This window comes from Camelus dromedarius, chromosome 11 (assembly GCF_036321535.1).
Source record: "Camelus dromedarius isolate mCamDro1 chromosome 11, mCamDro1.pat, whole genome shotgun sequence".
Classification (NCBI taxonomy): Eukaryota; Metazoa; Chordata; class Mammalia; order Artiodactyla; family Camelidae; genus Camelus; species Camelus dromedarius.
In genome coordinates this window covers 44,757,690-44,770,938 of record NC_087446.1, presented here as the reverse complement: position 1 = coordinate 44,770,938, position 13,249 = coordinate 44,757,690, and the positions used below count along the sequence as shown (strand labels likewise).

The window sequence follows — 13,249 nt, the reverse complement described above, 5'->3', positions numbered from 1 at the left end:
CTGGCTGAAACCAACTGTCTTAAGATGAACAGATTGTTGTTCACTAAAGGGCTTGATCAGTGTTTGTATCTGGCTCAGTGCAACTCTGCCATCACCCCTTGAGAGACAGTTGGAAGTAGATAATTGGTGGATATTGATTTTTACTCCCATTTTATAAGAGCAGTATATTTGTAATGTGGTTTTCTGTCTGAATTTTGAGACTGGACTGCCAGTCCAGGTGACTATTTTTTGCATTTGGCTGCAATAGAACTTCTAAGTATGACTTTGACCATCTTTGATGTGACTCAGTCTCTGGCTATTCTATCATTTGTCTCTTTAGACCTAACCTTTTTATTGTAAGTGTAGGTGTTGTTCCAGGAATTCTAACATCTAAAATTTAGGAGGAATGCCTTCTGTTTGCAAAGCATATCTATCTATCTATCTATCTATCTATCTATCTATCTATCTATCTATTTATTTATTTAGGTTATTCTGCTTGCCATATTAAATGAAAACACTGAATATTGTATAATATTTAAAGTTCTCTTAGCTTTTTAAACAAGTGGTTGTGAGTGTAATACTTCAGAGCAATAAATAGAAAGCAAGCCAAAGGTCTAGTTTGAGAAACTTTTCAACTGTGTTATTCATTACTATTTAACCTTTGATTTGTTTTCCCCAATTCATATTCTGCTTACCTAATTTTTCTTTTTCTCCCCCCCCCCCCCAGTGATGATCACATTAAGTTTTTCTGCTTTCAAGTACTGGAACATCAAGTTAAATACAAGTAAGTAAGACTTTTCTTACCAAGATTTATGGGGAGAGGTCATTTTTTAAATTAGCTTTTCCCTTTTGGGGACATTATAACATAGGTTGTAAATTGATGGTATATGTCAAATCAGCTTGTAGATGCATTTTGATTTATCCCAACGTGTTTTAAAAATAGAGTTCATTGGTTAGATATAAAAATCCAGCTGTTTGACAGAAAAAAAGATTTTCAGCTTCTCTGGAAAAAATCAGATCTAGCAACAAGCCTGTTTCTCTACATGACGACTCTCTGTTAGAGTTGAGTGGCAGTGTGGGCAGTGGTATTTAGAATCTCTGCCTTAATTAAACAAAAACAACGAATGGCTACTTGAGGGATCCTTAGTTTGCCTGTTGGCTTATTCTGTAAACCGCAGACCTCAGAACATGGACATATTTCCATTTGAAAAAATATGTAGCTGCCATTTTGTTTTAACATGAACTAAACCACAAATCAAACTGAGATCAGTATTGATACCCCACCTGCCACACCCACCCCCATCTTTAAAGCAGTGGTGAGATGTATTATCATTTTATTTTAGGGAGTTTTAGATCACTGAGTGCTATGTGAATTTTCTCTTTGAAATATACAAGAGGCTGTTACTTTTTAAAAAATCACAGACACCAAATATAGCCATTATTATTTTTCTTCTTTATTTTGAACAGATATTCAGAACTAACTACTGTTCAACAACAACTAATTAGGGAGACGCTCATATCTTGGCTTCAAGCTCAGGTAAAATAGTAGTTTTTACACTTAGTACCTCAAATTATCATTAATTTAAAGTTTTGTTTTTGCAAGAGTTTGCAACTTCACCTCAGAAATGTCAATCATTTATCCTCCATTTGATCATGTAGCTCTTTTAGAAAGTGCTGGTTTTGAAGATCACGGGTAGATGAAAACTTAGCAATAACTTAAAATTATATCAACAACTGAAACTCAATCTTCCTGTGACGAATGGTGGAAATTGATTTTGAAATGTAACTTTTTTTTTTTTTTTTTTTTTTTTTTTTACTATTTGACAAAAGTAGCTTTTCTGTTCACACTTAAGGTGAGCCCTCCTGGACAGCCTCTTCTCAAAGAACCCTTTTCAAAGGAGCCAGTAGAGTTCTTCATTCACATTATGTTCTTTTTCAGTAATTTTAGCTAATCTTAACATATAAATAGTTGTGTCGCTAGAATTATTTTGCTTAAAGAGCAAGCAGTTAGAAGAAAAGACATTCAATTTTTTTTTTCTTGGAAAAAATTACAGGAACTAGTAGAACTCTGCCCATGAAATTTTGCTCTGAAAGTGTAAGAGTGAGAAGTATCCACGAGCACCTTTGCTCATTTGCTTGTTCTCCCTCTGGCCAGTCACTTCAATACTTTGGTAATTCCCAAGCATATTTGCTGCACAGCTGTTCTTGACGAAGTTGAAGTTTGGTGGGTTTTTGGTCGATCAGAGATCAATAGGAGAAAAATGTTTTGAGTCTTTTCAATTTACATTTAATTTCATGAACTGTTTCTCTGTCAGATGCTGAATCCCCAACCGGAGAAGACCTTTATACGAAACAAAGCAGCCCAAGTCTTCGCCTTGCTTTTTGTTACCGAATATCTCACTAAATGGCCCAAGTTCTTTTTTGACATTCTCTCAGTAGTGGACCTAAATCCAAGGGGAGTAGATCTGTACCTCCGAATCCTCATGGCCATTGATTCAGAGTTGGTGGATCGTGATGTAGTGCACACATCAGAGGCAAGTAACTTCCCCTTAATTTTGAGTTTGAATGTAGATTTTATAGGAGATAATGGGCACCTAATAAAAAGAGCAGGAACGGGTTTGTTGTTTGTTTTTTGTTTTTGTTTTTGAGATAAAACTTTATTAAGAATACTTACAAATTTATTCAGCATTTAAATTTTATTTTACAAAGGAACTTAAACTTGGGGTTTTTTTTTTTTTCCAGTGTGGGTTGAAATTATTTAGGTTTTTTTTAAACTAGGCAAGCACTTCTTCAAGTGAAATACAAATTGATTTTTTTCTATGAATTTATAGACAAATGTGGCCTACATTTACTGCTGCTTTCTAGTCACTGAGTGAGGAAGAAGCATTCCTTATGAATCAGTGCTGGGCTCTGCTGTATTCTCAGTCACATAGCCCATCACCTTAGTCTTTATTTCTTCATTACTCAATATAACTTTCTCCTTTTTCTTAAAGAACACAGTGGAAATAGCTTAATTCAAATGTGTATAATAATTTAAGGTCATTTTATGTCCAACATTTATAATATTTTTAAAGGGTATTTCATTCACTTAAGTTACTACCATTCTCTTAAGTAGCTTAAGCATGTTTACGTATTGAGAAATAACTCTTATCATATGCTTAAGATTTTTAAGAAACGTCTGTTTATAGTTTATGTTTGATAAGAAAGTTAAGACTGGCATTGAGGAATAGAATGGATAGAGGAAATAGGATCACAGGTTATGATCTTAGAGCTGATAAATAGGAAATAGTGGCAGAGAATGTCTTAAGTCTGGAAGTTTAGTGGTGAGGAGATGAATGTCACATGTTATTTTGGGAGGTAATCTGCTTTGACTGTGTATCAGGTGTTTTGTTTCGTCTTTTAGGAGGCTCGTAGGAATACTCTCATAAAAGATACCATGAGGGAACAGTGCATTCCAAACTTGGTGGAATCATGGTACCAAATCCTACAAAATTATCAGTATACTAATTCAGAAGTGACATGTCAGTGCCTTGAAGTAGTTGGGGCTTATGTCTCTTGGATAGACTTATCCCTTATAGCCAATGATAGGTAAGTTTTACCTATATTTTAAAAATAAAACCCTGTAAAATACAACATGTAAAACTAATGAGTTTGAAAATATTGTAACAATTTTATTTCCCCATTGCCAGGTTTATAAATATGCTGCTAGGTCATATGTCAATAGAAGTTCTACGGGAAGAAGCATGTGATTGTTTATTTGAAATTGTAAATAAAGGAATGGATCCTGTTGATAAAATGAAACTAGTAGAATCTTTGTGTCAAGTATTACAGTCTGCTGGATTTTTCAGCATTGACCAGGTCAGTAAATTTATGTATAAAGTTTTGAAAATTGTTAGAACAAACTAGGATAGTTAGTAATTTAAACATGCTTCCTTTTTCTTTGATTTTTAAATGTTGGAAACTTTCCTTGAGATTACAGTAATGAACATTGTATCCAGAAAGCCATAATGTTATCTGTAACATTTGCCTTGAACAATAGATTATTTCAGACTTAAACTTGAAGGTCTGGGATGGTACTTAACAGTTGAGCATTTCTAACAGACCAGGTGATGCCGAGACCCCTGGTTCATGGGCTGTACTTGAAGATGCATGACAGTGCATTTTGACCAAGATTAGACTCAATTATAAATGTTATAATTTCATCATACTTTTGAATCATTACTCATTTGAGCTGTTAGGGTTTAGGTCTACCAGAATGAGGGCTCCAAGTGTAGTAATTTAGAATTAGAATCTGAAGGGTTTTGTTTTAATTTTCCCTGTGACAGAGATAAAGAATTACTAAGAAGTCTTTGTATTGATGATATATTAGCCGTACAGCTCTGGCGTTTTACTAACTGACAAGCAGTAGTGTTTTCTTACACTGCTAATAATTGTCTTATTTAGTCCCTGGCAAAAGATCTAAAATGCTGAAGCTAAAAGTCTCTGTAGCAGAACATCATAAGGATCATTAATGAAAACAATGATCAGTTTGAGTTCTAGCTCTACTGCTGATGTGACCTGAGTGAGGCAGGTTATTGTAATAGCAGTTCTGTCTCTTTGTAGCATACTTATGGTTCAAATTAAATAGTACCAGAAAGGATTGTTGTAAATTGTTTGACGTAGCATAATGTGGCAGCTCTAACTTTATTAGAGCATATTTACTAAATGCAACACTTTAGAGAGAAAGTTTTGAAACCGCAGATCTGTTTTTTTTAATTTTTGAAGGTTGGCAATGTCTACGTGACAGTAATCATTAAAAATAGTTGTTTTAATGAGTTTAGTACTAGGGGATAATAATAATAGAAGAATTCGGATTCTTAAAATTTCCCAATCAGAATGGCAGAATTGTTAAATGTCTAATGTTAGTTTAAAATTGGATCCTATAACTGACGCTTGATACATACTGAAGTTTAGAGTTATCCCTTTTAGGTGAATGGTTTTAAATTGAGGTCTGTATTGACTGTTTATAGGAGGAAGATGTTGACTTCCTGGCCAGATTTTCTAAACTGGTAAATGGAATGGGACAGTCATTAATAGTTAGCTGGACTAAATTAATTAAAAGTGGGGATATCAAGAATGCTCAAGAGGCACTACAAGCTATCGAAACGAAGGTGGCACTGATGCTGCAGCTACTAATTCACGAGGATGACGATATCTCGTCTAACATTATTGGATTTTGCTATGATTATCTTCATATTTTGAAACAGGTAAGTCCTTATTTTAATCTTTTTGTCCAGCAGATAATAAAGAAGAGCCGTAGAGAATTGGAAAATACAGGGGAAAAAATACCCGTAATTCTACTACCTAACGATATTTACTATCAAATATTAATGTATTTCCACCTTTTTTCCCTTTAAACTTCTTAGCCTGGTAACAAATGGCCAGGCTCTAAAATTAACTAGACTAAAAAGCTTCACAATTTGTCACAGGTTTACATGTTGTTTTTAAATTTTGAATCTGTGTTTTATTTCTAAATACGTAGAAGTTTTGTGAAACGCGGTTCATTATTTTAATTACATATACATTGTTTCTTATAAACAAATTTTTTTTTTTACAATTATAAACTTCCCCCTAGAGTTGCTTCCAATGATAAGAAAGTGTGGAAGGTATTAGTCTCCCATATTAGAGCTATGAGAGCATGTAGTATTTTTTTTTTTTTTTTTTTTTTTTTTTGGAGTAGAGGATTAGGGAAGAAGCTTCATGGCTTTGCTAGGCGGAGGGAGTCACGGCAGGCTCATGCCTTGAAGCCCGGGGACCCCAGAGCATGTAGACTTAAAGAATTACTAACTTCTCATTATGACATTAGATGAGAATCATTTCTGTTTTATTTACATTGAATTAGTTGAATCAAGTCAAGCTTCAAGTAGTTTTTTTCCAAACTAAGGTTAGCTTCTGTTCTATTGTTATAACGATGTCTGCATGTATACTTAAAGGAATTTTAGGCAATGTGGCAAGTTATGAAGAAACTTAAAATTGCTATTGGTGATCCCACTGTGTATCTCATAATGGATTTCTGGGCTTTTTTGGGCCTTGTTAAAAATAAGGTGGGATCATACTTCCCTGTCCTGTAACTTGCTTTTTTACTGAATACATTTATAAGTGTCTTTAAAAATCAAATTCTTCTACATATCTTTGCCTACATGGCAGATTACTTACTAGAAGTAGAATTGCTGGATCTTAGTTTAGGTATATTTTAAATTCAGAAAGGTACTGGCAAACAGCCCTCCAGAAAAGCCTTGTGCAGGTAGGAAAGCTGTGTGCATGTTTGAAAAAATGTTAACTGATAAAAATACTGTGATAAGCAAGTACAACTTGAGGAAACCTAATAAGTGATTGCTTTCTTTTCAACAGCTTACAGTGCTCTCGGATCAGCAAAAAGCTAATGTAGAGGTAACTGACTTCTTTTTGCTTCTTTTAACCAATAGTAGAATCTGTGTCTATAGTCTGCCTTGAAGTATAGCTTAATTTTAAATTATATGGAATTAAAGGAGACTGACAATATATATTTCATTTTTAATTTTAGGCAATCATGTTGGCCGTTATGAAAAAATTAACTTATGATGAAGAATATAACTTTGAAAATGAGGTAAGAATTTTGCATTGAGAAGTCATTTTTAATTTTGTTTACTTACATCAAATTAGTATTTCAAGTTTTGATTATTTTAAGAGTTCTTTAAAACAAAAAGTAGTTTAAAAAAACTGGTATTGTTTATGTTGACCTCCACCTTAGGTGAAATTAACAGAAGCCTCATAATCCATTTTTTTGTATTTTGTCCCCTTTTAAAACAACTTTAAAAAAAACAATTGGTAGCATTGAACTTTGTAAAATGTGGACAATATTATTGGTGATCATATTTCACTTTACATTTACTAAGAGTGATGAGTTGAGGCCCAGTCAGTAGATCTCAGATCATAAGTGTTCATCAGAGAGTGGAAATGAGGCACTTAACCGTCTCTGGACTTGTTCTGGTTAAAGTCTTGTCCAGGATTGTCAGTGAGTCAGCTTCCTATCAGGGTCCTCAGGTGCTTTCTAGCAACTCAGTCACGGTGTGTGCTGTGTAGCTGTGTGCTAAAGTGTTCTGTTACTTCTGGCATTCAGAAACTCTGAACTGTAAAAGGATAATGGTGATGATCACCAACACATCATACATTTGCAAAGTGCCAGTCTCCGTGCATATAGAATTTTCAATCATGTGATATTATTACAGTTTTTACAGTGGACTGCGAGATATAAGGCGTATAAATAAAGGTTCCCGAGTTCTCACAGAGCCCAGCATGAACCCATCCTGGCTTAGATTCTTGTGTTTAACGTCCTCCCTGTGCCGTTTCTGGCTCTAGGCTTTCATGGTCTAGGGACTATGTTCAGAAGTGCTTATTTGTGAGCAGGAGGGAAGGCTGCTGAGCATAGTAAGTTTTTCCACATAAATATTGATGAAAAAATGAAAGTGTGTCAAACTTGTAAATACAGAATAACTCACCGATAACTCACCGTTTATGTAAGTTTTAAGATCTTTTAAGTTTTTAAAATGGAAATTTTAACATGTAGGGTGAAGATGAAGCCATGTTTGTGGAATATAGAAAACAACTGAAGTTGTTGTTGGACAGGCTTGCTCAAGTTTCACCAGAGTTACTGCTGGCTTCTGTGCGCAGAGTTTTTAGTTCTACACTGCAGTAAGTTTGTTACTCTTTCTAACAAGTCATCCTTTTCCTTTTCTCCCTGATGATGTTCTGCCATAAGTGATTCAGGTGACTTGTTGATCTGTGTTACTTGCTAAGATCTTTTGTGTATCTCTGATACAAAGTACTCGTCTCCTTGATTTCTCTTGCTCCTTTCGGGGGGAAACACTGGCCTTTGGAATATAAACAATCAAATGGATTATATCAGTTATTTATACTTCTGTGATTTGAATTGTGTTGCGTGGCAAGATTAACAATTGCTATGACTTTTTAAAGAGAGAGGCCTTTGTGATGTCTTTTTACCACTAGTTGTATAGAAAGTTTATATTCAGGTTTCACTGACATATTATACCTTGCTAGGAATTGGCAGACTACACGGTTTATGGAAGTTGAAGTAGCAATAAGATTGCTGTATATGTTGGCAGAAGCTCTTCCAGTATCTCATGGTGCTCACTTCTCAGGTGATGTTTCAAAAGCTAGTGCTTTGCAGGATATGATGCGAACCGTAAGTATACTAAAGATAATTTGATTTGAACATAACTTTGTTTCTATATAAGCTAATGGGAATTCCTTAATTGTTAGAGCTTAATATAAATACTGAGGCATTTTAGGGATAGACTGGGAGTTCAAAATTTGTAGATACTGACAGGCATATGTAGAACAGATAAACAAGATTATACTGTATAGCACAGGGAAATATATACAAGATCTTGTGGTAGCTCACAGCGAAAAAAAATGTGACAATGCATATATGTATGTTCATGTATAACTGAAAAATTGTGCTCTACACTGGAATTTGACACAACATTGTAAAATGACTATAACTCATTAAAAAAAAAAGTTTAAAAAAAAATACTGGGGCATTTCGATGTTGCATTAAATAAGGATAGATTTCTTAACTTTTTCCTGCTCCAGTTGGTAACGTCAGGAGTTAGTGCCTATCAGCACACATCTGTGACATTGGAGTTCTTCGAAACCGTTGTTAGATATGAAAAGTTTTTCACAGTTGAACCTCAGCACATTCCAGGCGTACTAGTAAGTATACATTTTACTCTCAACTTTGGTTATTTTCCACATGTTTCAACTAATGAGCAGACAGTATTCTATCTTTTATAACTTTTTCCAGAGCCAGAAGCTCTCAAAAACTCTTCAGCACACTGAAACTAACCCCGCCTCCATTTCCTTAAAATGGAGTTTCTGTCAGTCATTTAAAACAAGCCCTCAAGGTGCTGTTTGTGTGTAGTGTAAGATTACTTGTTCTGTGTGCCGGGTTCTTCCCTTTCAGAGCTAAAAAGTAAAATTTGCTGTGAACAAAAATATGTTATGACAATAGCAGTAAAAGCCTTAAGTAAGTGCAGAAATAATAAAAGCGTCTGTTCCTTTAGATGGCTTTCCTAGATCACAGAGGTCTGCGGCACTCCAGTGCCAAAGTGCGGAGTAGAACCGCTTACCTGTTTTCCAGATTTGTCAAATCTCTCAAGTATGTACAAATTTTCAGCTATTACGTTTAATTCTTGTTTTTAAGATTGTTACGTAAGATATAAATTATTTTCTAAGAGCTTGTGGTAGATTTGGTTCTTTCTGCTCTAAGGCTTTTTTTAAAATCTGGTGTTCCTTTTATTTTACTTTTCATTAGTCAGCTACTTTGTTCATTATTAAAAAGTTGATCTGTTTGAATAATTTTATATGTTTCACCTGTCATCACTAATAACATTAGTTACTTAACCATCGATTTTATAGCTGTGAAGCACTGTATGGCTTCTTTGAAATTCTAAAGGTGATACTCCTTAGAAATACATTTTTAACCTAATTTGTTTTATATTGTATTCTTTACTAGTACCATTTCTTGGCATGGAAATTACTCATTCTTAGGCTTGTAAAGTTGTAATTTAAAAAAATCACAGCTAGTGTTAATAACCACACGTGACTAGCTTAGAAGTGAAATTTTTTTTAATTTTGCCTTAAAGGGGGATTTGGTATTTTAGCACTTTTCCAAGCACTGTTATTTAGGTAATTGTGGTTTTTCTTTTTGCCTTTATTCAGTAAACAAATGAATCCTTTCATTGAGGATATTCTGAATAGAATACAAGATTTATTAGAGCTTTCTCCACCTGTGAGTATCATCCTTCTACGTGATAGGTTTTCCCAAGTGTTGAAGCTGTATGCCTTTAGCCCTTAGTCTTAATGCCTTTGTGGGCAATTTTTTTTTAATGAGGGTGGGGGGCCCTGTTTACCAAAACTGTTGAGATACAGTAAACAAAACATAGTAATAAAATAGAAAGGAAACAAAAGTTGACTGGTAAATTTGGCAGTGTGAGATACAGCTCTCTGTACTGTTTAATTCTGGTGAAGTATTTTTTGGAGAAGGGAAAATTCATTTTCTAAATTATTCTCTGTTTAAGACTGTGATCAATTAGCCATTCTCAGTGGCAGCTACTAGTAGACTAAAGTTTTTCTGTGAAACTTCAGGCTTGGGGTAAAAAAAAATTAAATGCTGGTTGATCTGAATATTTCTATGTCCATTTCTAGAAAGATTTAAGTTGAGATACTTTGTAATAATATTTTGACTGATGGCATGTTTTTATGTAAAACAAAATACTGACATTGACTTTCTTTTCATTTTGATGAAAGTTACTACTAGAGCTGCCACTTGAGAAGTGTTAAACATAAAATAATATTTTGGTTTTTTAAAGTAAATATCAGTATTTAGGGTACATAGGATATGTAATTGCACTGTATAAAAGGTTGCTAGTGGAATTATCTGGTTAAATTATCTTTGCCTACATACTGTAGAAACCTATATATTAAAGTACTTCACCTGGTTAGTACCAGTTTTCCTTGGTAGTTCACACTGATCCACAAGCCATAGGCATTCAGAAAGCCATATTTAGCCATACTATCTTATGGATACTGGAAATTTTTTGGTTTTCATATTGTACGTATAAACAAGGACTTGCACTGTAACTGTAATCTTTTTTTTAGTATATGAAAAGACTTGATTCACAGTGCTTTTATTTTTAAATTGAAGTATGATTAATTTACAATGTTGTGTTTCTGTTGTACAGTACAGTGACTTAGTCATATATATACGTATTTTTTTCATTATAGGTTATTACAAGATACATAGGCTTTTAATGAATGCTGACTGCTGCTTAATAGGGTTATAAGTACCTTATATTTATAGCTGCTTTATCTTTGTGTTCTTAACTCCCAGAGCCAGTGATTAGTCCCAGTGATACTTAATAAATGGTGTAGTTAATTCTAAACGGGGACATTCTCTTTTAAAAGATGAGAATTTTTTAAAATAGTAAAACCTCTGCATAGATATCTGTTTTAAGACCAGGTTTTTAAATAATTTCTTAACAGTGAGCTTTAGTGGGTTTTTTTTTTGTTTGTTTTTAACATTTTTTTATTGAGTTACAGTCAGTAGTGAGCTTTAGTGTTGGACTTAGATGGTCCTCTGATACCCTCCCCCTCCTTGGCCCCTCTGACTGCACAAATGTAAAAACTAACAAAACTCATTAATGAAAATTGATCATTGTATGGGACGTTTGCTTATGCCTGAATGAGATTTTGTTTTTCATTTGGAATCTTGTTTTCAAAGGGTCTTAAATAACAACTGTTTGTATTTATTTGTGGTGTTTGTTGTTACTCAACTCTTAAACACTCCTTAAAATATTAGCTGGTATGGCCTTTGTACTAACATTCAGAGAGCCTTTTTACACCTCATTTTTAGCTTCATAATAATCTTACAATTAAGTTTTACAAAAGAAAACAAATTAGAAGACTAATAATTAGCTTATATAACCATTTATGAAGTCTTGTTGGGGTAGAATTAGACCCATGATATTTTGACCTCTAATTCAGTTTTCTTTCCACTATACGGGTTTTGGGAGAAATCTCTCAGATCTTTTTAATAACGAGTTGATGTGATAGATTACATCTCCTTTCCATCTTGTAGTAATTCTGCTTAAATGAGGAGGTGAACAAAGAAAAACTTTAATAAGACTGAATTTCATTTTAGGAGAATGGTTACCAGTCTTTGTTGAGCAGTGATGATCAGTTATTCATTTATGAGACAGCTGGAGTGCTGATTGTTAATAGTGAGTACCCAGCAGAACGGAAGCAAGCACTAATGAGGAATCTGTTGACTCCACTCATGGAGAAGTTTAAAATTCTGTTAGAAAAATTGATGATGGCACAGGATGAAGAAAGGCAGGCATGTCTAGCAGACTGTCTCAACCACGCGGTTGGATTTGCCAGGTGAGTGTGATTGCAGTAAAAATTATGAAGTGATTGTCTCAACATGCACAGAATCATTTACTTGGATCTTTTAGAATTGGGTGTACATATCTGTGTTTCCACAGCTGTCTAAACCTTTCTTTTCTAAATTCAGTGAATTAGAAGTTTAAACTGAAGAAAGGAATAGATCATATAATTTTTGGCATTTCTGGCTTGACAGCTATCTAAATCCTTAACTCCTCTGACTTCTTTGATGTAAATTAGTTGCGTGTTTAAGGAGATTAATTTAAGTGTTCATATACCAATGACACTGGATGATCAGTTTTGGGACCTTAAAGAAAAGGTATTGAGGCTTCTTTTTAGCCGTTGCATTGTGTCCCAAAGACCACCTAAGCTGCCATTTCTTTCTTTCTAACCAACTTTTTATTGGCAAACAATAACAGCATGAAAGTTACAGTGATTGCTAATTAGAAACTATACAGAGAAATTGCTCTACAGGAGACTTCAGTGCAAAGCTAATGTTAGAGATAGTGTATAAACAACTTGATTCTAAGATTATTCCCTAAATATAAATTGACAGTTTACAGATATAGTAAAACATTTAGGTAGACACATATTTGAGAGATTGTGTTAATCATATCTTGTTTATTTAATTTAACTTGAGCCCTTTCTGGAGTGGTAACTGGAAGCTGTAGTTTACAAATAACCATAGTAGCCAAAGGTGGATGTATCTGTGACATGGAAAATAAAGAATTGGGTTCTTTGTTCTGTTTTGTAATTTGTTGTGCTTTGTTTTTGATGACTCCATAAAACATTTGAAGAACAAATTTAAAAATAGTTACCTGATTTTGTTTATATAGTCGGACCAGCAAAGCTTTCAGCAACAAGCAGACTGTGAAACAATGTGGCTGTTCCGAAGTTTATCTGGACTGTTTACAGACGTTCTTGCCAGCCCTCAGTTGTCCCTTACAAAAGGATATTCTCAGAAGTGGAGTTCGCACTTTCCTTCATCGCATGATTATTTGCCTGGAGGAAGAAGTCCTTCCATTCATTCCATCTGCCTCGGAACACATGCTCAAAGATTGTGAAGCAAAAGACCTTCAGGAATTCATTCCTCTCATCAACCAGATTACAGCCAAATTTAAGGTAGCCACCACCTTTCAGAGGTCGGAGAACTTCCTGACTTTGAAGATCTCCTGAGTTCAAGATTAGATGTATTTTCTTTAGATACATTTTAGCATTTGCTCCTTGGTTTTTTTTTAAAGTATGAGTTATTTGAGGGCACGGATTATATGTACTTTTATCCTCCCCA

At 34.2% G+C, this 13,249-nt stretch overlaps 1 protein-coding gene across 5 annotated transcripts in view; it reads left to right on the top strand.

The window, feature by feature from the left end:
* The window catches only part of XPOT (exportin for tRNA), a 134,090-nt gene that overhangs the window by 109,860 nt on the left and 10,981 nt on the right, over positions 1 to 13,249 (top strand). For all 5 annotated transcript variants that reach the window (XM_064491745.1, XM_064491746.1, XM_064491744.1 and 2 more), the window contains 15 exons: positions 707 to 763; positions 1,447 to 1,516; positions 2,295 to 2,513; positions 3,383 to 3,567; positions 3,669 to 3,837; positions 4,989 to 5,225; positions 6,370 to 6,408; positions 6,542 to 6,604; positions 7,565 to 7,689; positions 8,056 to 8,200; positions 8,611 to 8,730; positions 9,081 to 9,175; positions 9,739 to 9,808; positions 11,720 to 11,958; positions 12,798 to 13,083. In XM_064491745.1, the coding sequence (XP_064347815.1) occupies positions 707 to 763; positions 1,447 to 1,516; positions 2,295 to 2,513; positions 3,383 to 3,567; positions 3,669 to 3,837; positions 4,989 to 5,225; positions 6,370 to 6,408; positions 6,542 to 6,604; positions 7,565 to 7,689; positions 8,056 to 8,200; positions 8,611 to 8,730; positions 9,081 to 9,175; positions 9,739 to 9,808; positions 11,720 to 11,958; positions 12,798 to 13,083 (2,119 nt within the window). The remainder of the gene's footprint in view (positions 1 to 706; positions 764 to 1,446; positions 1,517 to 2,294; positions 2,514 to 3,382; positions 3,568 to 3,668; positions 3,838 to 4,988; positions 5,226 to 6,369; positions 6,409 to 6,541; positions 6,605 to 7,564; positions 7,690 to 8,055; positions 8,201 to 8,610; positions 8,731 to 9,080; positions 9,176 to 9,738; positions 9,809 to 11,719; positions 11,959 to 12,797; positions 13,084 to 13,249) is intronic.